Source organism: Eschrichtius robustus, chromosome 7 (genome assembly GCF_028021215.1).
Source record: "Eschrichtius robustus isolate mEscRob2 chromosome 7, mEscRob2.pri, whole genome shotgun sequence".
Taxonomy (NCBI): domain Eukaryota; kingdom Metazoa; phylum Chordata; class Mammalia; order Artiodactyla; family Eschrichtiidae; genus Eschrichtius; species Eschrichtius robustus.
This window is the reverse complement of record NC_090830.1, coordinates 79,637,621-79,662,661: the sequence shown is the minus strand read 5'-3', so window position 1 is coordinate 79,662,661 and position 25,041 is coordinate 79,637,621. Positions and strand designations below refer to the sequence as shown.

The 25,041-nt window shown below is 48.3% G+C and overlaps 2 protein-coding genes across 2 annotated transcripts in view; one reads left to right on the top strand and one right to left on the bottom strand.

Annotated features, from left to right (window-relative positions):
- Positions 1-25,041, bottom strand: part of SAMD8 (sterile alpha motif domain containing 8) — an 80,245-nt gene that overhangs the window by 54,288 nt on the left and 916 nt on the right. The window contains exon 2 of the mRNA XM_068547946.1: positions 21,005-21,190. Within this exon, the coding sequence (XP_068404047.1) occupies positions 21,005-21,085 (81 nt within the window). The 5' untranslated portion in view covers positions 21,086-21,190. The remainder of the gene's footprint in view (positions 1-21,004; positions 21,191-25,041) is intronic.
- DUSP29 (dual specificity phosphatase 29) overlaps positions 15,517-25,041 on the top strand; it is a 35,462-nt gene continuing 25,937 nt past the window's right edge. Inside the window, exon 1 of the mRNA XM_068547947.1 lies at positions 15,517-15,704. Coding sequence (XP_068404048.1) covers positions 15,541-15,704 — 164 coding nt within the window. The 5' untranslated portion in view covers positions 15,517-15,540. The remainder of the gene's footprint in view (positions 15,705-25,041) is intronic.

Below are 25,041 nucleotides of genomic sequence, written 5' to 3'. Positions count from 1 at the left end.
CCATGGTTATATAAGAAGTTAACATTAAAGGAAGCTGGGTGAAGAGTATCTAAGAAATGCCTCTGCTATCTTTATAACTCTTCTGTAAACCTAAAATTATTTCAAAATAAAAAGTTTTAAAAATTTGTTGACAATTACTGACTGCTTTGCATATGCCAGGTACTATGCTAAATGCTTTAGATACGTCATACATCTTTTTTTTTTTTCAGTTTCATTTGTGATGTTTTATTTCTTTAGAAAAAACACAAATCAAATACGGCAAAATGTTAAGATTTGACCATATTGAGCTGTGGGAATATAGGTGTCTGTTATTTTTTTTTTTGTATTCTTAAAATATTTCCTAATTTAAAAAATCAAAAATAAATTGACTGACTTTTTAAATTAGAAACATTCTATTCTCTATATTTAGGTTTTGAAAGCCATCAGCAAATGGGTTTTAGGAACTATTCTGAATTAAAATGGTGCCATTATTATTGGTGTTAGGCCTAAAATACTGCAAATTCATGTTATCCTTTTAAAACTTTCAAGAGGCTTGATTATGGATAATCTTGCTTCAAGAAAAAGGTAATGATGACCCGTTTATAGCGTTTAGATGAAATAACTGTGATCAAAGGGAAGCTAGGCCAGTAAGTCAAACTATACAGTTGACCCTTGAACAACGAAGGTTCAAGGTTCAGTTAAACCTGTGCGGGTCTGTTTATACACAGATTGTTTTCAATAGTAAATATTGTAGTACTACATGATATATAGTTGGTTGAATCCACCAATGTGAATCACTGATACAATCCAGAGGCACCGCGGCTTTGGAGGAACCATGTGTAAGGAGAGCCAACTATAAGCTATACACCTGAATTTTCAACTCTCTGTAGAAGGGTCTGTGCCCCTAACCCCTTCGTTGTTCAAAGGTCAACTGTACATTTCATTTAATCCTCACAACCCTATGGGATAGGTCCCATTATCACCCCATTTTACAGACAAGAACACAGGTGGAGAGAGGTTAAGCCAGATAGCAGCTAACTTTGAGAGCTTATGTACCTGAGGGTTAGTCAGGCTTGTGGCTCTGACAAACAAAGCTTTATTTCTCTCTCACAACACAAGTTGATGGGTGCAAGAGGGAGCAAGCATGGAGGATGCAGAGGCCAGATATATTACTTTCCCTCTAGTTTCCAGGGCCAGAACTCAGTCACATGGTCACACCTAACTGCAGAGGCAGCTGGGAAATGTGGTCTAGCAGGGCGCCCAGGAAGAAGAGGAAACTGCAGATATTGGTGATCTTGAGCAGGTGTTTCCAGAGCAGGCATTGATAAGATATATATATATATATATAATCATGTAATTCTCATAAGCCATAGCAGTAGATACTATTATTAATATTCCCATCTTATAGATGTGAAAACTGAGGTTCAAAGAGAGCTTAAGTAAACTTTCTCAAGGTCACTTAGCTAGCACTTGTAGAACCATATTACAAACTCAGTCAGCAAGCCTATCTTCTTAAACACTTCCTGAGCCTTCATTCTGGGTTGGCCTTTAGTGACTTGCTTGCCAATAGAATTTCGGGAAGGAGTAACATTCTGGGACTTCTGAGGCTGGGTCATAAAATGCCTTGCAAACTTCTGCCTGGGGCAGAACACGCTCTCTGGGAGCCCTGAGCCACCATGCAAGAAGTCTGACTTCCCGAAGGCCACCGGGTTGGAGAAGCCATGTGTAGGCGAACTGGTGTAGGCCCTGCTGAGTCCAGCCTTCTAGCCTCCCTGCCAAGACCCTAGACATTACAGTGACCTCAGCACACCTGCCAGCTGAATACCACTTGGAATAGGTGTCAATGCCATGTGGAACAGAAGAACAGTCCGCTTGAACCTGCCTGAATTAAGGGCCCACAAAATCACGAGCTAAAACAAAATGCTCTCGTTTTAAGTCACTAACATTTGGGGTAGTTTGCTATGTATCAGTAGATAACAACGGTGGAGCCAGGTCTGAACTAAAGTCCCAGTTTTTAATCACTGAATCAGCCTCTGGAGGAACATGTGAATGAGAAAAGGACAGAGCAGCCACATCAATTCACCCCCATGCCAAGTGCATGAAGACGATGTCACAGCTACAGAGGAGTACAGATGACAATAGAGCCCTGGCTTTTATCTGCCCAGAGCCCCACTGGAGACCAGAAGATGGTTAGGGGCCCACGGGGAATGGTGGTGGCACAGGCTTTGGGGTGGGCAAGGTGGGGAGGCTGCCAGGAATGGAACATCACCCTGCTCTCCCAAGCTCTGGCATAAGCTCCGGCCACGCTACCTTCCAGGCCAACAGACTCCTGCTGAGTGGTCCAAGACTCCTGGTCCCCAGGAGGCCCCTGTGGGTCCGCTGGCCCCTAGCTCACAGCCTGGCCTTGACACCTGCCTCCTCCATTTCCTCCCCCACTGGCGTTGGGGAAGGCAGCTGCAGTATGAATTCTGCAGCCACTGGGGCCTTGGGGAAACCTGGCTGGAGGAAAACTCAAATACCCCACCCCACCCCTACCTACCCAGGTCCCGCCTTCCTTAGTAAGCAGGAGGAACAGGCTACCGGTGTTCTCCCTTTCCCCGGATCACTCAGCTCTCCTTAGGTTATGCTCCCAGGTTTCTGCACTAATCTCTTCATCTGTGCTTCCTGAGCCATTTGATGTCTGGTCAGCCTGGCCTTCTCTCCTTGGGACCTGCTAGAATCTCCCCTCCTCTGAGATTTCCTGCACCCCAGCTCCTACTTCAGAGCCTTCCATCAGCCCATCCCTCGAAACACTTTCCCTTTCACAGTCCTGCACAGGTATTCAGACTTTGTCTCCTGTACCCTCCGGGCCCACAGTGGGACTCCTGGGACCCCATCAGACTCATTTTCAAGCCTCTCAGGGCTTAGTGCTGTTGACTGCTCAGGCCCTCCTGGTCCTGGTAGCAACTGGGGTGGAGGTTGGCTCATTAAGCAGACACGAGAAAATATACATGCAAGTATAAAGAACTGAAGACAGGTTAATTTCCCCAGGATCACATGCACACTTTAAAAGCGGTGCCGGAAAGAAGACATACAGATAGATGGCCAGTAGGCACATGAAAAGATGCACAACATCACTAATTATTAGAGAAACGCAAATCAAAACTACAGTGAGGTACCACCTCATACCAGTCAGAATGGCCGTCATTAAAAAGTCTACAAATAGCAAATGCTGGAGAGGATGTGGAGAAAAGGGAACCCTCTTACACTGTTGATGGGAATGTAAGTTGGGACAGCTACTATGGAAAACAGTATGGAGGTTCCTCAGAAAACTAAAAATAGAATTACCATATGATCCAGCAATTCCACTCCTGGGCATATACCCAGACAAAACCATAATTCAAAAGGATACATGCACCCCCTATGTTCATAGCAGCACTGTTCACAATAGCCAAAACATGGAAGCAATCTAAATGTCCATCAACAGATGAATGGATAAAGAAGATGTGGTACATATACACAATGGAATACTACTCAGCCATAAAAAGGAACGAAATAATGCCATTTGCAGCAACATGGATGCAACTAGAGATTACCATACTAAGTGAAGTAAGTCAGAAAGAGAAAGACAAATACCATATGATATCACTTATATGTGGAATCTAAAATACGGCACAAATGAACCTATCTACAAAACAGAAACAGACTCATAGACATAGAGAACAGACTTGCGGTTGCCAAGGGTGGGGAAGCGGGAGGGATGGACCGGAAATTTGGGGTTGGTAGATGCAAACTATTACATTTAGGATGGATAAACAACAAGGTCCTAATATATAGCACAGGGAACTATATTCCATATCCTGTGACAAACCATAATGGAAAAGAATACAAAAAACGTCTCTATGTGTATAACCGAGTCACCTTGCTGTACAGCAGAGATGGGCACAACGCTGTAAATCCACCGTACTTCAGTAAAAAACAAATAAAAAATAAAAAAATAAAAGGGGTGCAGGGAAGGCACTGCTTCACTTGGATGTTGAACTTGCAGGCAGGACTACAACGGGGAAACTTGCGAGTGGGTGAAGGGGCTCTCATGGTCCCTTAGAGACCATACCACACAGACAGCACTCTGTACAGCCCATGCAAGGTCCCCATCATGCCAGCACCCGTTTCTGAGAGATTCCTGGTGTCACACACTCTCTACCAGATGACTCTGCTGCTCTACTGTCCTAGCCATAGATGGTTGCATCAGGATGGGTCCCGGGGCATGGACTTCTATTTGCTCCCCATATCCATCCTCCCCTTTTACTTTGGTGAAGAACCTCAATTGTTAGCTGGGTGGCAATGCAACCAGCCAAAGTAGAACCTCTCTCAACTTCCCTTGTAGGTAAGTTTGGCCAAGTGACTGTGTTCCGGCCAATTGGATGTAGTGGAATTATTGTGTGGAACTTCTGATAAGTCTCCTTAAAGGGCAAAGTGTGTGTCCTTTGAACCCCCCCACCCCCCTCCATGGTGCCACTTAGAGTGTGAATGGCACTGGCTGGGCTCCCTGCTAGCCCTGGACTGCTCTGCCTCCACACTTCTTTTACGTGAGAGAGAAAGAAATGTCTGTCTTGTCTATACCATTGTTTTCCGAGTCTCTGTTACTTGCAGCCAAACTGGTCTGATGTAAGAGGCTGTCACTGATGGGTGTTCTGTCCTGGGCAAGGCTACCGACCCAATGAGGTCCTCTCTCCTGGGGAGTCTAAGTGGGAGGCAATTAGAGATAGCAGGATGGGTGGTGGGTACCTGAAATCAGGAAGCAGGAGCCACGGGCAGCAGAAATCACAAAGTGGAGAAGCAGAAGGAGTCAGCTGGTGGTGACAGCAATATTAGAAGCCAAACAGAGAGGGGCCAGGTCCCCGTAAAGCCAGAGTCCTGGAGTGGGGAGCAGCCCACACCTGATGAGACCCCACGTGAACCTGGTCACTGGAGTCGTGCTGTATGCTGGGAGATATTCCCATTCTCCAGGAGATGCATTGCTTTCCAGTGTGTTCTTACAATGAATCCCTGAGGTCACTGGAGAGTGAGTTTATCTTTGGGCACCCGAAAGAACCTCATCTATTCACTTCCTGAACTTCTGTCAGACCACAGGCATCCCCCGATGAGAATGAGTCCCTTGGGCAGGACAATGGGTCAGTGGAGGCAGTCCTGTCTCAGAAACGGCCACCACACAGAAGGGGCTGGCCTGAGACCCCTCTCACTCTCAGTCTGGCTTTGTGACTCCTGAGAAGCAGCTCTACATCTCTAGGCAAGGAGATCACAACAGACACCGCCACCGCTGAGCTGAGTGGCCTGGGGTGGGAAAGGGGTGGCAGGAAGAACAGGAGCCTTGGACACACACATGGACTCCGGTTTTCTTTCAGACTCCATCCTTTACCCAGCTATGTGAGCCTGGGCAGCTTAGCTCCTCCGAACCTCACATCCCTCAAGTGTAAAAATGAGATGGATCCCAGCATTGCACAGGGCTGTTGTAAGCATGGAAACAAGAGAAGCAGCCCGGTGTCTGGCTCATAGTAGGTCCTCGAAAAAAGCGTGCGCTTCTTTCCTTCCTGCTGATAAAGCCAGGGACTTGGGAAGGAAGGTCTGGATCTCCATCCTTCCTGGGTGAGGGAGGGGAGGGCTGGTCACACAGACCCCAAGAAAGATGCAATTTTTTCCTGCAGCTTCTCAGAACAGCAATGGGGCACAGTGGGGTGACCACGATCAGCCTGTTTCCCAAAGGCCGTCATCTGGATTTACTTTCACATTCTTTTAAATAGATGTATATGATTTATAAACTTTTGCCAAGCAGTTTTACACATATAAGAGGCTCTGCATTCTATCACAGGTTTCTTAGATATGGTTGTAAACTTACATTAGGATATTAGACTGTAATGACAAATGCAGCCCTCTTACATAAAGCCGTGGTTCTCCAAACACTAGAATATTTGCTTAATGAAAAGAGTTTTACAGGCTCTCCAGACTGCCAGTTCACCTTTATTCTGGTCCTTAACTTAGGGAAGAAGAGAGAAAAGTTATATGTCACACACATACACACACACACACACACACACACACACACACGCATGCCTGAAGCAGGCTTATGAGAAAAATCTGGAATGTCTTGGAGTTTTGTTTTTTTTTTTCTTTTCAATTACAGCTCAATAAAAATGCCCTCATAAAAGTTCTAGGTAAGCAACAGCTTTGCCAGCAGGATGGGTCTACCCACATCCCAGGGAGGCCTGCCTGGTGTGATGGGTGGGGCATGGGGGGGAGGGCAGGAAGCCAAAGCTGGTTCCTTTACCATCTCCCCCGCCCTCTCCATACAACACACACACAATGGACTCCTCTGAGGAACTGGGAACAGCCCATGCTAGGGAGGAGGTGGCGGGGGGCAGCCTCCTTCTTTCGGAAGGCCCTCTAAATCTGTCCAGCCAAGGGGCCAGCAGGAGCGAAGCCTTATATTAGGCATAATATTTTGAAAATACTAAATGCCTGTGTTTTTCATCCCTCTCCCCCATAATCAGGTTCCCTAGAAGCAGGATTGCCAGATAAAATACAGGATACCAGTTAAATTTGAATTTCAGATAAGCAACAAATAATTTTTTAGTATAAATATGTCCCAAATATCACAGAGGACATACTTACACTAAATATGTATTTGTAAATCAGTCAACCCTACCTGGAAGTCACTTCACTATTATGGCCCCTGACAAATGGGAAAAAGAGGCCAAATCCAGAGGATGTTCAGGTAAGAAAGTAAAAGAAAGTGAATGACTGAAGAGAACAAGGCATAGAGGAGGGGGCAGGTGGCAGTGAGGCCTAGAGGTGGTGACCTCTGTTCTCTAAGACAACGTCCCAGGGACAGAGTGAAACGTGCAGGGAGCGCCTTGCTCTTTACCTATTTAGGCTTCTGGAAGGAGACCATTTTGCCCAATGTGAGCAGCAGCCAGGCTCAAGGGGTCCCCCAGCATCAAGGCTCCCTCCCCACCTTGGTTCTTGCAATAAACCCTGATGTACATCCACAATCCTTCTTGTGCAACAGAAGAGGATTCTGAGAGTTTGAGCTTTTAACTGGGAAGAGGCTGGGACATTATTACTTAGCAAATTTAAGTGTCTACCGTTCCCAGCAGATAGGGAGGGGCTTGTGGGGAAGATGAGAGGAGCTAAAGAAAAATAAAGACACCTCACTTTGTTTGTACATCCCAGTGAAAAGAATAACAGCAACATGAGGGCAGCGACATAGTATACCTTGTTGTTGCCTTTCCCTCCGTTTCTAGAACACTGCCCAGCACATGACAGGTGCTCTACTGGGATGGGCAGAGTGAGTGAATTTTCCACCCATTCCAAGCCAGACTGACTGCAGCAGTGAGGGTCTCCCCGGGTCCTGGGCACACATGACCTCCCTCCCTGAGGAGTGGCCGCAGGGACAGTCTGAGACCATGTGCACAGACACCAAAGTGGTGAGTCGCTTAATAAAACATGAGTTTCTTTCCTAAGATCCATCAGCATCTTGTGCAGGAAAAAGTTACCTCATCAGAGTCATAGAACCTTTATTAAAACAACAATAATACTGTGTGCTAAGGTCTGTGTCAAGCACTTTATTTCATTTATACCTGAACATACGACAAATACCTCAAAGTCAAAGTCACCAGCTAATTCTTTATAATCTGCCATCAAAACATATCTGGAACGTGACTCCCTTCTCACAAATTCTGTCGCTGCCATCCTTGACCAAGGCACCAGCATCTCTTCCCTGGACAACCAGAGCAGTCCCCTCCTTAGTTCACTTTTTGTTCACCACATTCCATTCCCCACATACCAGTCAAGAGGTTCTTCTTAAAATGCAAATCAAATCATGTAAGCATCCTCCCTAGAAGAAAATCCAAACTCCTTACCATGGCCACAGGGCCCCACGATTACAGGCCCTCACCTGCCAACATTTTCTCCCTCCTTCACCCTGTTGCAACCACACTAGCCTTTGACTGCATTAGGGTCCAGTCTAGGTTACTGTCACTGAGACTCCAAAACACAGTGGCTTAAACAGACAGCTGCTTATTTCTCTCTCATGTCACTGTACAGAGGTCGGAGGGCAGTCCAGACGGGCGAGGGGACTCAGCTCCAGGATGTCATGCAGGGACCCAGGTGCCTTCCACCTCACTGCTCTACCATCCCCCAGAGTGTTGTCCTCGTCTGCCTGGTCGAAGCTGGGTCACAGCCACATCTGTAGCCCCTGGCTTTCCACTGTTGCTACTTCCTGGGTGCTTCGGTATCCCTGGTTTGTTCCCTTAACCCTGCTCACACTCTGTATGTAGGCCATCAATATCTTTTCATTTAAACCATCCCTGGGGAATTCTGTCCCTTTTTGGCCCCTGACTGATAAGGGTTCACTGCACACAATGTGTCAAAGTCAACACTTTCCTAAAATTGAGCTCAGTCCAGCCCATATATATATGTGTGTGTGTATATATATTTCTCTATATATGGGTGTATGTATACATATGGGTATGTGTATATATATTTGTATATATGTGGGTATGTGTATATACATGGGTGTGCGGGGTGTATATATTGGTGTGTGTACATATGCGTGTGAGTGTATATGTGTATATGTGTGTGTTTTTTCCCATCCCAGATGACGCCCCCAGATCTAACTGGAATTGGCTCAAGGTACCTGTCATGACTAAACTATCATGGGTTGGCTAATGCCAATGATTGAACTAAAAATGTCCATGACAGTTTGTTGACTGCCTACTGGGTTCATGGATGACCAGCACATTACCACGGGATACTCCCATCAAGCCTTCTTCCCCCATTGCCAAAGTTGGCCTTCTCGGACATTTTTGAGCTTCCGGGCTCTTCTGGGCAACCCTGGTCCCTTATGCACCCCAACACAGCCCTTGCTCACCGAGCTGCCAGTGGGTGCTTAGAGGTCTGTTTCCCCACTGCACGGTGAATTCACCCAAGGCAGGCCCTGATTTCCTGCCTCCGGTCCCACCACCTGCTTCTACAACAGGGCCTGGACACAGAGTAGGGCATCACTTCAATAAACATGTGCTGAGACCACAGGGGGATTTCAGCTCCTAACCTAATGGTTTATTAATTTAATCCTCTTTAGGGATTTCTTAATCCGTCCAATGGGAGATAAAACAATTAACCAGAGTTGAGGGAGAATGAGAAGAACATCAATGCTTCTTCCAAGCCAAGAGCTTCACGTGCATTATATTATTTAATCTGCATGGTAACCCCATAGGTAGATCCTGTTATTAGTCCCAACGTACAGGCTCAGGAAAGTTAAGGGACTTGTACCAGCCCAGAGCTAAGTGGCAGGGGCAGGATTTGAACCCAAGTCTTGATGTTTTGAAAGCTCATGCCCGTCCCTCCCCTGCTCTCCTGCCTCCCACACACGAATAATCACACTGTCAAGCCTCATCAATGTCACTTTGATGCACTAACAGGCCGTGAAGAGGAAACAGCCATCTATCTGTAAAATAAATAAGTCCTGGCGTGCAGAGAGAGGTGCTAATAGAGATGCAATTTACCCATTTGCTGAGATCACTGACAGACTTGAGCAGGGCTCAAACGGCAATCTCCTGGGAAAGGGGGGAGTTTGGGAGGACCACGACCCACGGCCCATGCCCCGGGTCCTAAGGGCTCCAGAGCCCTCCAGCAGGAGGTTGGCAGCAGGCACTCCAGTGTTTTGACAGCCAGGGAGATAAACAGAGGTACTGATTTCAGAGAAACATCCTCGGCCCTAGGCTTTCTTTCCAAACATGAAGTCCTGACATCGCTAGGCCATCAAAGTCAAGAGTGACAGCTCCACAACAGACGTGGCCCTGCCGGCTGCCAGCAAACTCCCTGGAGAGCCACAGAAACCTCCAAGGCACCCACACAATGGGCTTCAGGAACGGGGGACAACCCAGGCTGGAAGGAGGTAGGTCAGGTCTGGGCAAGAGGACAAACAGAAATCCCCATCCTGATCCCCATTAGCACAATGACTTGTCTCACTCTCAGTGATCTAGACCTCGGCTGTCCAGTATGGGAGCCCCCATCCCCGTGGGGCTATTGAGCACTTCAGATGTGGAAGTTGAGATGTGCTGTAAGTGTAAGATACTCAGATTTCACATGGAAAAAAGAACATCAAATATCTCAATAATTTTCATATTGAGTACTGAGTACATGTTGACATGATAATATTTGGGGCATAGCTAAATAAAATATATTATTAAAATTAATTTCACCTGGGGGACTTCCCTGGTGGTCCAGTGGTTATGCGCTTCCACTGCAGGGAAAGGGGTTCAATCCCTGGTTGGGGAACTAAGATCCCACGTGCAGTGAGGCACGGCCAAAAATAAATAAATAAATAGATAGATAAATAAATAATAAAATCCTGCCTGGAAAATTAATTTCACCTGTTTTTCACTATGTGGCTACTAGAAAATTTTAAATTGCATACATGGCTTGCATTATCTATTGGACAGTGCTGATCTGAAGGATCAAAAATTAAATGTAATTGAGGTCTTTCCTGGTGGCACAGTGGTTAAGAATCCAGCTGCCAATGCAGGAGACACGGGTTCGACCCCTGGTCAGGGAAGATCCCACATGCCGTGAAGCAACTAAGCCCGTGTGCCACAACTACTGAGCCCGCGTGCCTAGAGCCCGTGCTCCGCAACAAGAGAAGCCGCCGCAATGAGAAGCCCATGTACCGCAACAAAGAGTAGCCCCCACTCGCCGCAACTAAAGAAAGCCTGCGTGCAGCAACGAAGACCCAATGCAGCCAAAAATAAAATAAAATTTAAAAATGTAATTGAATTCAAAGTGAACAAAGGTAAATTTTTTATCAAAATGCAAGTTAAATGAAAACAATAAAACATGAAAAACATTTCCATGTACATTTTCAAAAGAGTTTTTTCTAAAATATTCAAAGTTTCTATTAAAAGTAAAAAGGAATATGTAATTATTAAATGTCAAAGTTTTAAATCAAAATGATCTTAAGTAAACCTCAAAATCTTAACTCACGTCTTTGAAACCTTTGTTAAATCTTATAAACGACTGCTACAAAAATAAAATGATTGACAATTCTAGTAGTCAATGTAAAGAAGTGGCATTTTGCTTCACATTTATTACATCTAGACCTACATATATATGCTTTAGAGAAGCCTATGAATTGTTTAATGCACCAAAATATCCCTCAGCTGTTGTGTGACTGTTGTGAATACCACAACAATGCCAGGTCACCTCCAGAGCCCTGGAGCAGAACACAGATGCACAATGGAGGCTTGGCGCTACCAGGTTCAGCAGGATAAGCTGTCTGTTCTCTCGGCCACAGGCTTCCACAGCTCCAATCCTCCCTGGACCCACAGATTAGCAGCAACACAACCCACCGACCTTCACCTTCAAGGAATTCAGACCGGTCACCTTTTGTTTTGAGGGCACAGAGTAAGGGAAGGGGAAACACACTCTCTGCGGCCTAAGTGGTGTTAGTCACAAAAGTGGATAGAGTTACACGTCACTCTTTGCCTGTGCCGAAAGCCAAATCCCAGGTGCATGAGGCACCCATATCCTTTTTATTTTTAAATTTAACACAGCAAAGTTCACTCTTCTTAGTTTTACTGACAAATGTGTATAGTTGTGTGACCACCGCTATGACCAAGATACAGAACGTTTCCCCACCCCCCAAAAATCTTACCCGGGTTTGGTATTGCTGGGTTCTCGTTTGGTTTAGCTATGCTAATGAGTGCTTACCAGCATCTCAATATGTGTGTGTGTGTGTGTGTGTGTGAGAGAGAGAGAGAGAGAGAGAGACAGACAGACAGATGCATGGACCTCTAAAAAAACAAGTTCAAGGCAGGGGCTCCTGCTTCCAGGGTCTGTGGATGATATTGTCTAAGGGAGTCAAAAGATTCTCCTCTTGGACTGGTGACGGTAACTCATCTAGGAAAATGCCATGGTGGGCTTTTTGATGAGAAAGGGAGGCCCCTAGCTTAGCCTGCTTGGGAGGTTGAGACTAAGAGGGAGCTGACCTGTTCGGCATAGTCATCAGAGAGGAGGAATCTGGAGCCTTTTGAAGGCGCTCTAGAGAAGAGGGGAAGAGGCCCAGAACGGAGGAAAAGGAAAGCTGCGATGATTGTATACACAGAGAGGAGCCTCGTGAACATGGCAGGTACAGGGACGGTCGTCTCTAGAGGGAGAAATTCCCTGGGGATGGGGCCCAGACAACAATTTTCTAAGATCAAGGAGCTCAGACATTGAATCTGGAGCTGTCTCCTGTTCTGTGCTGTGGTCCCCTCTGCCGCATACAATGGCGCTGGGTGGGTGGTGCTTTGGGGGAAGAACAGAAGAGGGTGGTGTTGCACTTGGGGTGAGGTTGAAGGAGGGCGAGGCTGGCGGGCGCCAGTGAGGTGGAGAGGCAAGAAGGCTACAGGGAAACTGACTCAGGAGAAATGAGAGCCATCCTACCTGTACTTCTCCCAGAGGAAAGCAGTCCTTCAAGATGCTGCGGAGGGTTCTGGGTGGCCTGAGGAACATGGGCCTCAGTCTGTTTGCTCGTCTTCTTAATATGAAAGAAGAAAGACACTTCTTGGAGGGCAGAGGACTTCTAGCCATCAGACTACACACATCTGCAGCCGAGGTGGGAGAGCCCCCTCTCCCCTGGGCTCTAGCTATATTCAGCATCCACATAAAGTCAGGTGTCCACAGAGCACTAGAAGCCTCTGGAATTTTTCAACCCAGAAAAGTCATGTATTGTTAAATCTCACGTATTAGTTTCCTGCTGCTGCTGTAACAAACCACCTCAAACTTTGTGGCTTAAAGCAGCACTTATCTTCTTACAGTTATGTAGGTCAGAAGCCTGATGTGGGTCTCACTGGGCTAAATCAAGGCGTTGGCAGGACTGTAGTCCTTCTGCAGGTTCTGGGGGAGAATCCTTTTCCTTGCCTTTTCCAGCTTCTAGAGGCTGTTCTTTGGCTTAGGGCCCCTTCCTCCATCTTCAAAGCCAGCAACAGGAAGTTCAGTCCTTCTCACGTGGCATCACTCCACCCTCTTCTTCAGCCTCTCTCTTTCACTTTTAAGAGCCTTTCTAATTACACTGGGCCCACCTGGGTGATCCAGGCTACTCTCCCTATTTGAAGGCCAGATGATTAGCAATCTTAATTCCACCTGCAACCTTCATTCCCCTTTGCCTTGTAACATAACCTATTCACAGGTCCCAGGCATCAGGATGTGGACATCTTTGGGGGTGGGGTGGGGGTGGGTGTATTCTGCCTACCACACCTTGCCACTGGGCCTAAGTGGGGCTCTGATCCAGAGAAGCTGGGACGAAGAGCAATGTCAACCTACACGTGAAAATGGAGAAAGTAGAGGGAGATTCTGGGGGAAGGGCGTTTGCTAATGAAAATCACATGGGTCAGAGAAGGCGGTGGTGTCGGGGAGAAACCTATGTCAAATGTTGCCGTATGTCAGTTCCTAAGAAGCTACAATGAAAATAACAGCTGTTTCTACAGATCACAGTTTATCTGCACTAGGGCAGCTCGCTGTTGCACAGCATCCTGGTGGCCTATGCCTGGAGTCTTGAACAGCTGGAGACATCTCTGAGTCCAGCTGATGGTTACCTGGCTTGCTCCCATCCTTGCATAATGGTGTGTTTGCTGCGTCCACACAAGGCAGCTCTAGGGGCATCTACCCACGGCCTGAGCTCTGCCCTGAGAGTTGCGCAGAGAAGGCTGTGGTTTCTCACAGGTCAGCCCTTCAGCCGCTAGAAGACGGACCACGTGTCTGTTGCTGCTAGCACCACTCTTTTCTAATAACCTCTTCCCAGGGCTTCCTATAGTTCCTCATAATTAATGATGTGGTTTCCACCCTTCCCCACCCTGGTCACTCTCTTTTGGGCATCCTTTAATGTGTGAAGGATTGGGGGCAAGCGGGGTACGGGGAGAGGGTCACCAGTCTTCTGGTCACAGCATTTAGGGGCTACTCTAATGGAGGTGATAATCCAGCAACCCACCTCCTTCTTTTCTTGGCTTTATTTACTTGGCCACCCTTCTAGACAGTGTGAAATATTATCCCCCTCTCTTATCGGTTATCTATCAACCTATCTACCTACCTATCTCAGATGTCTTTAGATATTTGATTTTTTGCCCCCTCTCAACTTATATCTTCAGCAGCTCCTCTTGCCTCCTTAGCCCTTACCTGGGGCTGGGGTTGGGGCTAGGGCTGGGACCGGCCCCCCAGGTTCCCAGCTAGATGGAAACCTTTCTTCAGTCTTTGTCAGATCCAGCATCTCTGGCTCCTCTAGTTCTCGGGGTAATTGCAGAAGGGCCTTTGACCCTGCTGCTCTCACTCCAGCACTTGACAGCAAGGACATTTGGACCCTGACATTTTGACCTCCTTGTACACTTAGATCCTGAGCACTCTGCCTTGTGAATATTCTCTGCACCAAGAAATCAACAGAAGCAGAGTCTTTTCAGAAGTTTCGCAATGAAAAATACCAGAAGAAATAATCACCCTAAATAAAACTGGCAGTAGCTAAACATGCAACTTGTGAGGAAGATCTTTGGTTTGTTGAATACAAAGTTGCAGAGGTCAATATAATGACCCCAACATAAAAAGACCCTATTAAGCGAAGGATGTGGAGAGACTGGGGACCCCCTTCCCACTCCCCCTAATCCTTCACACATTGAAGGATGCCCAAAGAGGGTGAAAGGATGGGGAAGGATGGAAAACCACGTCACTCATTAACAGGAACTATAGGAAGCGCTGGAAAGATTTTACTAGAAAAATAGAGGAGCCTGGACAGGACTACCCCGCTTCAGCCCTAAAAAGGAGGACAACAGTAGTAGGGGCGGTGGTGGGGATCCTGGAGCAAAGAAGGCTGGAGCCAAAGAGGCAGGAGATTGAGAGAAGGAACCGCCAAGAAGAGAGACCTGGGAATGACTGTTGAATTGGGAATATTTTTGGCACCCTAATACCATCCAACATGTTTTAAATGTTTAGCATGTGCCAGGCATTGTGCTAAGTACTTTCCAAACTTTATCTCATTTAACCCTCATAACAACATAAGAGGGCAACATTATGATTATTTTCCCCACTGAAGTCCAGATGGATTGGACACTTGCTGGAGGTCCCACAGGAAGTGACACAACGCAAATGAACCCAAGCTTCCAGAGTTTCTCTGGAAGGCGGAGGTGTTTCACTGATCGCCCTGCGTGATGTGGCATTCATTCCATCCACTCTCCAGAGATGGCTCCACAAACTCCCAGAGAAGACAGGAGTGGAGAGTTCTCCAGGCTGGGTGCCCCCCGACCCTCCCACAGGCTCTGTGCCAGTGGGCAAAACTCCCCCGTTCCAGCTGTTCCAGGACAGAGTCCTGGGCAGGGCTGAGCAGCCACCTGGCCTCGTCCATCCCAAGAAAACAAAGCTGGGAAATTCCCCCTGCCTGTCCCCGCCCTGGTGCCTGCGTGTCCTGCCTCTGTAGGCGGGCCAGGGACAAGCGTGTGGGCTCCAGGTACAGAACTCCCGAAGTCAAGGGTTTCAGGTCACACTGGCAAATCATTTTGCGAGCAGATGCCACGGGTCTCTTCTCAGACTGGGCAGCACACAAGGTCAGCGTCAGCAGATCTGACCCTAAAAATAGGCTCTTGGATGCCAGTCGGGGTGGCTGGGTGTGCGGCTGCCACACGTCCCACGGACCAGCACCTCCTGACTTGGCCAGGACCCGGTGCGCACAGGTAAGCCCCTTTGGTGGGAGGCTGGCACCTCTTGGGTCCAATCAAATGTTCTTTGGGGGCCTGGGTGTGGGGATTAGAAGACCCCTTTCCACCCTGTTTCTGGAGCGGCAGAGAACAGCTGACACCTTTTCTGTTTGACAGGCTTCTTCTTGCCCCGTCTTTCCCTAGAGACTCCAAGAAATTTTCTCCACTTCCCTTCCTCTAAATCTAGGCTTCCAGTTCAATGCCCATTTCTAAAGGATAATAGGGCAGGTTAAAGCTCATCGGGCCCTTCTGAGGCCCTGGATGCATTGTATCGCATATCATATTCCAGCAAGGTTCTCCATTTATCCATCTAGCCAGTAGAGGGGAAAAAAATCTCAGCGGGAGGTGGGGGCGGAATGGAGACACCCGTAGTGACTCACATCAAGCATAGGGCAGCACAAGTTACAACTAAGTACTCCAAACCCCGGGGATGAGAACTCTTCCTGTGTCCTGGGTAACGCTGAGCATCTTTTGGACAGAGTGACTACTTTTGGAGCTTTTCCCCATCCTGGTGGGAGGATGGGGTTGGGGATGACTGCTCTGGTAGAGACGGGGAGACTGGGTCACCGAGGGACTTGGCCTCTGGACCAAGACAGCGGCGCGTGTAGGCAGGATGGTGGGAAGATGTCTTGTGTCTCAGACCAGGGCTTTCCCATTAGATCCTGGGCCCTTGTCCTGAGGCCCCAGTGGCCCCTCACGGGCCTGAAACCCAAGGAGTGGGGGGCTCTGACTGTTCAGAAAAGCTGAAAACATTCCAAGGGGAAAAACTGCTGAGTAAGATGGGAGAGGGCATGGGGTGTATGTGGGGCGGGGTCTCCTCGCTTCCGATCCCAGCATCTGAGGGGCCCTGGTACTCAGTGTTTGTTCTGTTGCCCTTCCATTGTGACGCCCTCCTTGTTCTCTTCATGACACAAGCAGTTTGTTCCCACCAAATGACATTTGCAAACGACACCTGAAGGGCTTCTGACTGAGTCCCGTACAAGGGAAGAGCCTTGGGTATGGGGGGGGTGGGGTGGGACGTGGGAGAGGGTCTGAGGAGTGACGGGAAGGTCGGAGGCTCTTCGGGGTCAAAAGCAGATCTGGGCTGAGGGTGAGGGGGGGACATTGGTCCTCTACCCTCTGATAAGCTGGAAGCCCTCACGGGGGACCTTTCGGTCCTGGGGTGGCACTGGGTTGGAGGGGACGGAGTCCTGACGGAGGGTGGAGTTCCTGCGGCTGTTGACAAACTCGAGGGGGACGAGGAGCAGAGAGGGGCCCTGAGGCCGGGGGCTTGGCTGTTAGTGTTCCCTGCAACCCTGGCGACGCCCAGCTGGGTGCACTTGGGGAGGGGGCAGCCTGCCCTCCACGGAGCCAGGGTTGGCCTTCCCCCGACGCTGTGCAACCCCGCGAATCAGTAAGGGGCCCTGGCTGACCGTGTGCCAGGCACAGTTCCGAGAGCTTCCCTTCTAAGTAGTAGCTCACGTACTTACTCCTCAGAACTGCGGCAGCCCTGGGCGGGGTGTACCTTGTCGACGTCGCTTCAGATGAGGAAACTGAGACACAAGGCCGTGGAGTGCTTTGCCCGACATCACACAGCCCAGACCGTAGTGAGGCCAGTGCGCCTCGGGGCCTGACGGCAGAGCCGCTGTGCTTGGGTGTCCCTCCCGTGGGGTGAGCTGGGGGCGGGGGCACGCCTCTCTCTCTCGCTTCCCCCGCTGCCTGAACTCCCACCTGGGCCTGGGGGCAGCCTCTCCAGGTCCCGGTGCCGGGGAAGCCGGGCTGGGGGCGCGCGGGGGCTAGCTGCGTTCGTCCTCTTCAGCCTGACTCCAGGGCACACACGTGGTGCTTGACTTTTCGCTTCAGGTGAGCCTTGATGGTTCTGGGCCTACCACTTGCGCAGTAAACAGGGGATCAAGTCTCATCACAGCCTGGCATGGCCACCAGGCATCAACAGGCTGGAGAGAGGCCTTACTCCTCCTCCCAAAAGCCTTGCTTGTACTTCACTTATGAGCAAAGGAGCCCCATCACTCAGAGGAGAAGGTTCAGACTCATTAGCGCCCCGACCCATTTGCCACAAGTACAAAAACCCTTGGTCCCTGCCAAACTGCTTTACCCCCGCTCCCTTACTCTCGGCTCGGCACTTAGCTCCCAACACAGCTGAGAATTCCCCCCCCCCCCCGCCCCTGCCGCCCCGTCCCCCTACATGACACGCTCTCCGAGTCCATGCCCATGTGTTAAGGACTCACGTTATCTCCTTTAACCAACAAGCAGGGAGGCGCGGATGTTATCCCCATTCTGCAGATGAGGAAGCTGAAGCCTGGGTACGTGAGCCCCCAAGGCCGGTGAGGGCTCTTCCGCAACTTCCCACCGCTCTGGGGTTCACGAGGGGGAGGGAGGCCTAGGCCCAGGCCCGCCCTCAGGAACGTATACCTTGTGACTAAGATACAGTGACCTATCTAGTGGCCTGGGTGGGGATTCTTGGCTGCCTGGGTTGAGGCCCAGTCATACCACTTACTAGCTTGGCGTCATGTGACTAAACTCTCTGACCCTCAGTTTTCTCATCTGTAAAGTGGGGGCAGCTATTCCCTATCGAGGAGGTTTTGAGAGTAGATGCACCAGGCACACGTTAAGAGTCACCGAGTGTATTGGTCATTTCGCTGGGTCCTGCCAGGGCCTGGGTTTCTCAGTGAGCTTTTGTGGCATCTTTAAGAGGTGGGAGCATGGCCTACAGCCTTCCCAAGGTCCAGAGCCTGCCCCGTGCAACACTGAGACACCGGCCTAGTGAGTAACAGTGGTGGGGACAGGAAGAGAGAGGTGGTGAGACCATGGTGAGGGCTGCACCCCCCCAGTCTACCCCCCCCATCTTTCTCCCACACAAGGAAGCCTCACGTTCTGAGGTGACACAGAGTGGGTAGTGATTTTCGAAAGAGCGGGGCTAAAAGGCCATCTGTTCCTGAATTCATGAGCTGTGTAACTGCCTGCAGTGTTTCCACCACAGCTGGCCTGGTCAGACATCATGGCCTCTTGTCTCCTGACCCAGAGCCTCCTCCGCCCCACTGGGCCGACCGCAGGGATCAAGTCCATCCCGGCCGGCTCCCTTGTCTAAGAAGGAAGCCACATGTGAGCATTCAGCCTCCTCACAGTTTCCAGGAGGCCCAACTCTGCCAAACTGAGATTGGAAAAATCAATTAGGAGTTCATAAATTACCACCCCGAAGCGTTTTGAAACCATCTGAAGAGTTAATCAAACAAGTTAATGACATCAACACCATCTTAGAAGAAATATTAAATTACCTCTTTAAATGAAGGCACTTCTGTTTTTTAAATAAAAGGATTTTATATTAATTCACATAATTGTCTCCTATTAACATACTTGCCAGAATCCAAAAGAAAAAAGTATCTGTTAAACTTGGATGGTGTCTGATACATTAGGAATTAAATTATAGCGACAAAAAATTCCTAGGGTTTTTACGGCCAGGTTTTAATTTTTTTTAAATCCCACAACTTTTATTTCCTAGTTGGGATCGTTTTTGTAGATTTAAGGTGAGTAAGGACAAGCATGACTTGCAGTAAATTAAAAATATGTATATGTATATATGTATACTGCTGCCAAATTCTGCCCCTCCACGTACCCTGGCAGTAGGTATTACTCTCCTAATTGAGTAATTTTCCCAACCACAATAACATTTGTACCCTCCCTCTTCTTTCAAGGCACATTCCAAACCCAACTTGGGTGGTGTCATGGAAAAAATGTGGTATGCATGCAACACACACTAACTTTCCCCCATGAGCCCAATGCATCGAGGGACATAAATATGTGATATCCACAGATACAGAATACCTTCAAAGGAAGAGGACTCATTCTTAAAAGATTAGATTGTAACTGCTCTACTAGACCAAAAACTTGAAGAAGGCAGAGACCTCTCTGGCCCAGCCCATCCCTGGTGCTGAACAGAGGGATGTGGAGGCATGCGGGGGCGGGCAGGGCCAGGCCGAACATCTGAGGTGAAGTAAAAAAAAAAAACAAGGGAATTTCCTGGGTCCAGTGGTTAGGATTCTGCACTTTCACTGCTGATGACTTGAGTTCAATCCCTGGTTGGGGAACTAAGATCCCACAGGCTGCACACGTGGCACGGTCAAACAAACAAACAAACAAAACAAGGCCACTTCCCATGCCCACTCATGACCCACCAGAGCACCCCTGATGTTGGCTGACTTAGCCTAAACCAAGACCAGGGTAAGGCAAGTCAAAGAGCTCCAAGGGATGGGGAAGGATGCTGCCCTCCTCATCTGAGGTCTGCCTCCAGTCAAAGAGGAAAGAATCTTCTTTCAGAGGTGCATTTACCCCAAAGCTTCAGAATCCCCTGCACCAGCCTCTTCTAAGGCCCTGCACCTATTTGTTTTTCTTCTTCTTAAAGCAATGGTATAAATTTCAGGAGCCATAAAACTTGACTCCCTTCTGGTTTCCCGGGAAGCACTGAGGGACTAGAATGACTTTGTGACACGACCTAGGCCTGGTTCTGCCACCAGAGGGCTCAAGGAGGACACAGGCCTGCCTTTGGGGAGCTCACACTGACTGGGAGGGCACTCAGTGCCATATGTGATGTAAAGAACACCTGGTTAGGCCTCGTCCTGAAGGCCACCTTCCTGTGCCTCAGCCCGTAGGTTTAGGGTGCGCATCTACTACATCCAGAACAGTTCTCAAATACAACTTTCACAGGCTTTTTTTCCCCCTCCATATACTCAAGTGATATATGTTCAGCACAGAGATTTTTAGAAAAGATGGTTTCTTAAAAAAAAAAAAGAAGAATCGCATATAATTTCATCATTCTAAAATAAACATAGAGCCAGTGTTAATATTTTGGTGACATGTATTTTTGTATAAGAACAGAATCAGACTGTCCATGGTGCTGCATAAACTTCTGGTCTCTTCTCTCGACCAGCACAAGCCTCTTCCCCTTTGATTTCTCAAGCCCGCCACGAACACAGCTGTCTGTCCTGTCTAACAATTTCACTGAAGGTTTGGGGTGACAAAGAGAGGGCTGACACTGCCAGGGGGCACCGCAAAGTTAAGCACTGGGATCACTTTTCTCAGGAGTCCCGTGGCTGTGTGCCCTGGACGCCCCTCACCTGGCTGGCTCTGGCCCCAAGCCCTCCCTTCGCCACTCCGCAGCAGGGTCCCTCACACCCCTTCTGGGGATGTTCTAGAGGCTTGGAACGCCCCTTGCTTTCTTGCACAGAACAATTTAGCTCTCTTTGTTCACTCCATCACTTTCGGAATCACGCTTTAGGACTTACCTTTTCCCCGAGAAAAGGATCCTTAAATTGTGTTTTTTTCTTAAGCAGGAGGCCTGTTCTGTGGCTCACACTCCTGGGCATGGCTACCTGGCCAGTCTCTGCAGGCTCAAGGGGTCCACTTAGGGGTTTAGGTTTCCCACTCAAATGAATGATGCATCTCTCCACTGGGCTTCTCCCATCTTCCACCTTAGAAAGCAAAAGAATTCAGGTTGGGTTTTTGTTTGTTTGTTTTTAAAATCGCCTTTACCCCTCTTGTTACAGCTCCATTTTATTAAAGAAGAAAGCGAAGCTCAGGGAGGATAAGATGTGTAGATCTGAGTCCTCAGTGATTGGTGGGGCTCTGAGAGCAGAGAAGAGACACAAGCCAGTGAATGTGGGGAGAGAGGAACAGAGAGGTAGAGGAGCCCCAGGAAAGAGCCAGGTCCTGGGAACACGTAAGATGGAGCGAGAAGTCACAAGCAGCTTCCAGCCCAGACTGTTCTATTTGGCCAGCATAGTTTAAAAAATGTAGACATGGTTATTTATTATAAAATATGATTATTTATTAAAAGAATCCCAAAACAGAAGACAGGAAAAAAATCTCCCTGAGTCCTGCCACTTGCCCTCAGTATTGACATTTTGCTGTTTTTCTTTTTTTTTTTTCCTAGTTAAAAACAAGAACAAAAATATACAAGGTTGTTTTTTTTTTAATTGAAGTAGAGTTGATTTACAATGTTGTGTTAGTTTCAGGGGTACAGCACAGTGATTCAGTTATATACAAGAATATATATATATATATATATATATTTTTTTTTTCTTTTTCAGATTCTTTTCCCTTATAGATTATTACAAAATATTGAGTACAGTTCCCTGTGCTACACAGTAGGTGCTTGTTGGTTATCTATTTTATATATAGTAGTGTGTATGTGTTAATCCTAAATTCTATAAGGGTTTTTTTTTTTTTTTTTTTTACATAAAGTCAAATCATGGTGTCAAAATTATATTTGTGAATTCAGATTAAAGCCTTTCCTCACTGGGCAAGGGAAACCTTTAACCAAACACGAGCTGTACCATTGAAAAGTCTGAAATGGAGCCAGGATAGGATCAAAATAGGGATCCCTATTTTGATTATTCCTAGAAATAGCTCCTCAAAGGCAAGGGCACTGTTTCACAGAGGAAAATGGCACTCCAGATCTTATGGGTCAAGCAGTACTTGGCCTTGCATTCTCTGTTATCACAGTGTCTTTAAATGCTTTAAAATTAGCAGTATCTTAGTCTGGGTTCCCTCAAAGGTGGACGCTGAGACCAGAGTTTGGGAACAAATTGTTTGTGAGGTGTTCCAGGAAGCAGGTAACTCCCTGACCAGCACAAAGACCAGAAAACAGCCTCAATCAGCGAAATACAGGGGCTTGAGTGAGGAAGCCTTTTGTGTAAGGGAGCTGTCCACTTTCACTGCAGTGATCTCAGCTGAGGAATGTGACAGGACAAGGATAGCCTCTGTTACAGCTGCCTACTGACTTAAAATTTTAAAATCAGCAGATTTCCCACAAAACTCTGGCTTTCTGACTTTTCATAAAACTATCCGACCATCTGGGCTTGCATTCCCACATGGAATGGCAAGCTGCCACCCCCTTCAGTGGGGGCATTTGCTCTCTACTCGGCCACAGTCCCCACCACTCCCTGATGCCTCCTACCTGAGGCCAATAGTTAGGTTCTTGCTTGTTTGTTTTATTCTTTAACACCCAATGCACTTAACTCCTCTATGTTACCTGCCTGGCCTGTCCAGGAAGGAGCCTCAGTCTGCTATCCTTTGAGGAAGAGGCAGGCTGCTGCTGCACATACAGGCCACATAGCCTTCAGGTTGGCATTTGGTTTCCTGGGACCAAACCTTTAAATATGAAGCTGTAACAGGAACCTGGAGGCCTCTCTTGACAACCTGCCCAGCTCTCATTATGACATTTAGCCTGTGATTGATATTGTATGTGTCATCAAGACCTTGGCAGTTTATCTCTAGGTCGAATCTATGGAAACCAAACAGAACAGATTTGTCTTCCCCTTCCATTTTGGCTGTGATCTGGGAAACAGACACTCCCGGCCTCTCTGAGATTCAAAGATTTGGGAGCCATGCACAGAGGGATGCACACAAGCCGCCTTCAGGATTTGGAAAGATTACAGGTCTGTGGTTTCTGGACGGCTCTGTGCTTTGTTCTCGTCCCCCATCCAATCTGCATGCTGGAGGATAATAGATCCCAGAGCTCCCTCTGCGTGCCAAGCCGCTCTGGGTAGACCACACCACTTCCTCTTCTGTCTGGAAATCCAGCCGAGGCTTTCAGCACGGAGATGGGGATGGGGATGGCTCCTTCCACAGTATAATGAAGGAGGACCAGCCTCAGCAAGGGTGAGGTCAGCTTCAGTAACACAAGGAGGCGGGCAGAAGGTTCAGAATGCAGTTACTCCAGTGTCTCCCTAAAATCCCTTCTTCTGAAGCCTCCTTTGGTGGCAGGCAGGGTTCAAAATGGCCCAAACCTCTGAATTTAGGTAAATGGTGCCCAGCTTTGACTCGCTTGGAAACAAGAAGAGCTGGTGCCGTAGACGGGCAGAACTCCAGACTTCTCCAAGTTAAGGCGCCTCAGGCCTGCAGCGGGGAGGGCGTGACCACTCTCGGGAGACTGAGGTGTCTGGGCTGGTTCTGCTACAGAAGTTTCAGGCCATCCCTTAAAATAACACGTCCTTTGGTGACTGCAAATGCCAGCCGCCAGGTCCCAGAGTGAAGTTCGGGTCTGAGCAGCTCCCTGCTGCAGGGGACTGTCCATCCTGTATTCTGCCCCTCGCTCACCTTCCCCCGCCTCCACATTAGCCCAAGGCTCCGTCCTGCCTCATCAGCTCCGACTGAGCCCCCAGCACAGGCCCCCCAGTCTTACTCGTTCACCCCGAGTCACTCCTTCTGTTCATTCACTCACCTTCTGAGCACCTGTTATGCGTCAGACACCGAGGCTGAAAACAACGTGAAGGAGCATCTTCAAGGAGCCTTGGAATAAGGCTGTCCAGCCCTTCCCTCGTCCCAGTCCCACACCCTTACTCTGGGCTAAAGACTTGGGTCTACACGTCAATGAGAAGATGGAAAGCATATTGAGCACCCTTCCTACCCTTCTCTTGACTCAACAGCTCCTTGACTTTTCTTTTTTTTTTTTTGGCTGCGTTGGGTCTTAGTTGTGGCACACAGGATCTTCATTGAGGTATGCGGGCTCTTGGTTAAGGCGCGTGGGCTTCTCTCTAGGTGTGGCTTGCAGGCTCCAGGGCGCGTGGGCTCTGTAGTTTGCAGCATGCAGGCTCTAGTTGAGGTGCGCGAGCTCGGTAGTCGTGGCGCGCGGGCTTAGTTGCCCTGCGGTTATGTGGGATCTTAGTTCCCTGACCAGGGATCGAACCCGCGTCCCCCGCATTGAAAGGCAGATTCTTTGCCACTGGACCACCAGGGAAGTCCCGGCTCCTTGACTCTTGAACCACGTTCTTGGGCAATTATTATCAAATTTTAGTGAGCAACAGACTCACTTGGGAGCTTGTTAAAATACAGACTCCTAGGCCCCACTCTGGCCTAGGGTGCAACCCAGGAATCTGTATTTTTAGCAAGTGCCAGATGATTCTGAGGGAGGTGGTCTTTAGATCACGCTTTGACAGACTCCAAAGAAGGGTGGCCTCTGCAGCCCATTGCCCCCCCACCCCTCAACTCAGGATTCTGCAGGAGAAAGTCACAGACCCAGGCTTCCCCAAAAACACTGCTAGCCAGTGATCCTTTAATTCACCTACTGTGAACTTGGGAGAATCAAATTTCTCAGAGCAGTGGTTTCAGCCTTTTCCTGTTCTTTTTAAAAAAATTTAACGGACAATTTCAAACACAAAGAGGAACAGTATGACCTTGCAGCCATCATCCTAGGGAAATCCTGCCTCATCACACCTCCACCTATACCCCTCTCCCCGACACAATATATTATTGTATTTTCCAATAGTATTATTTCTGAAGCAAATCCCAGACATTATATCATTTCATCTGTGAACACTTC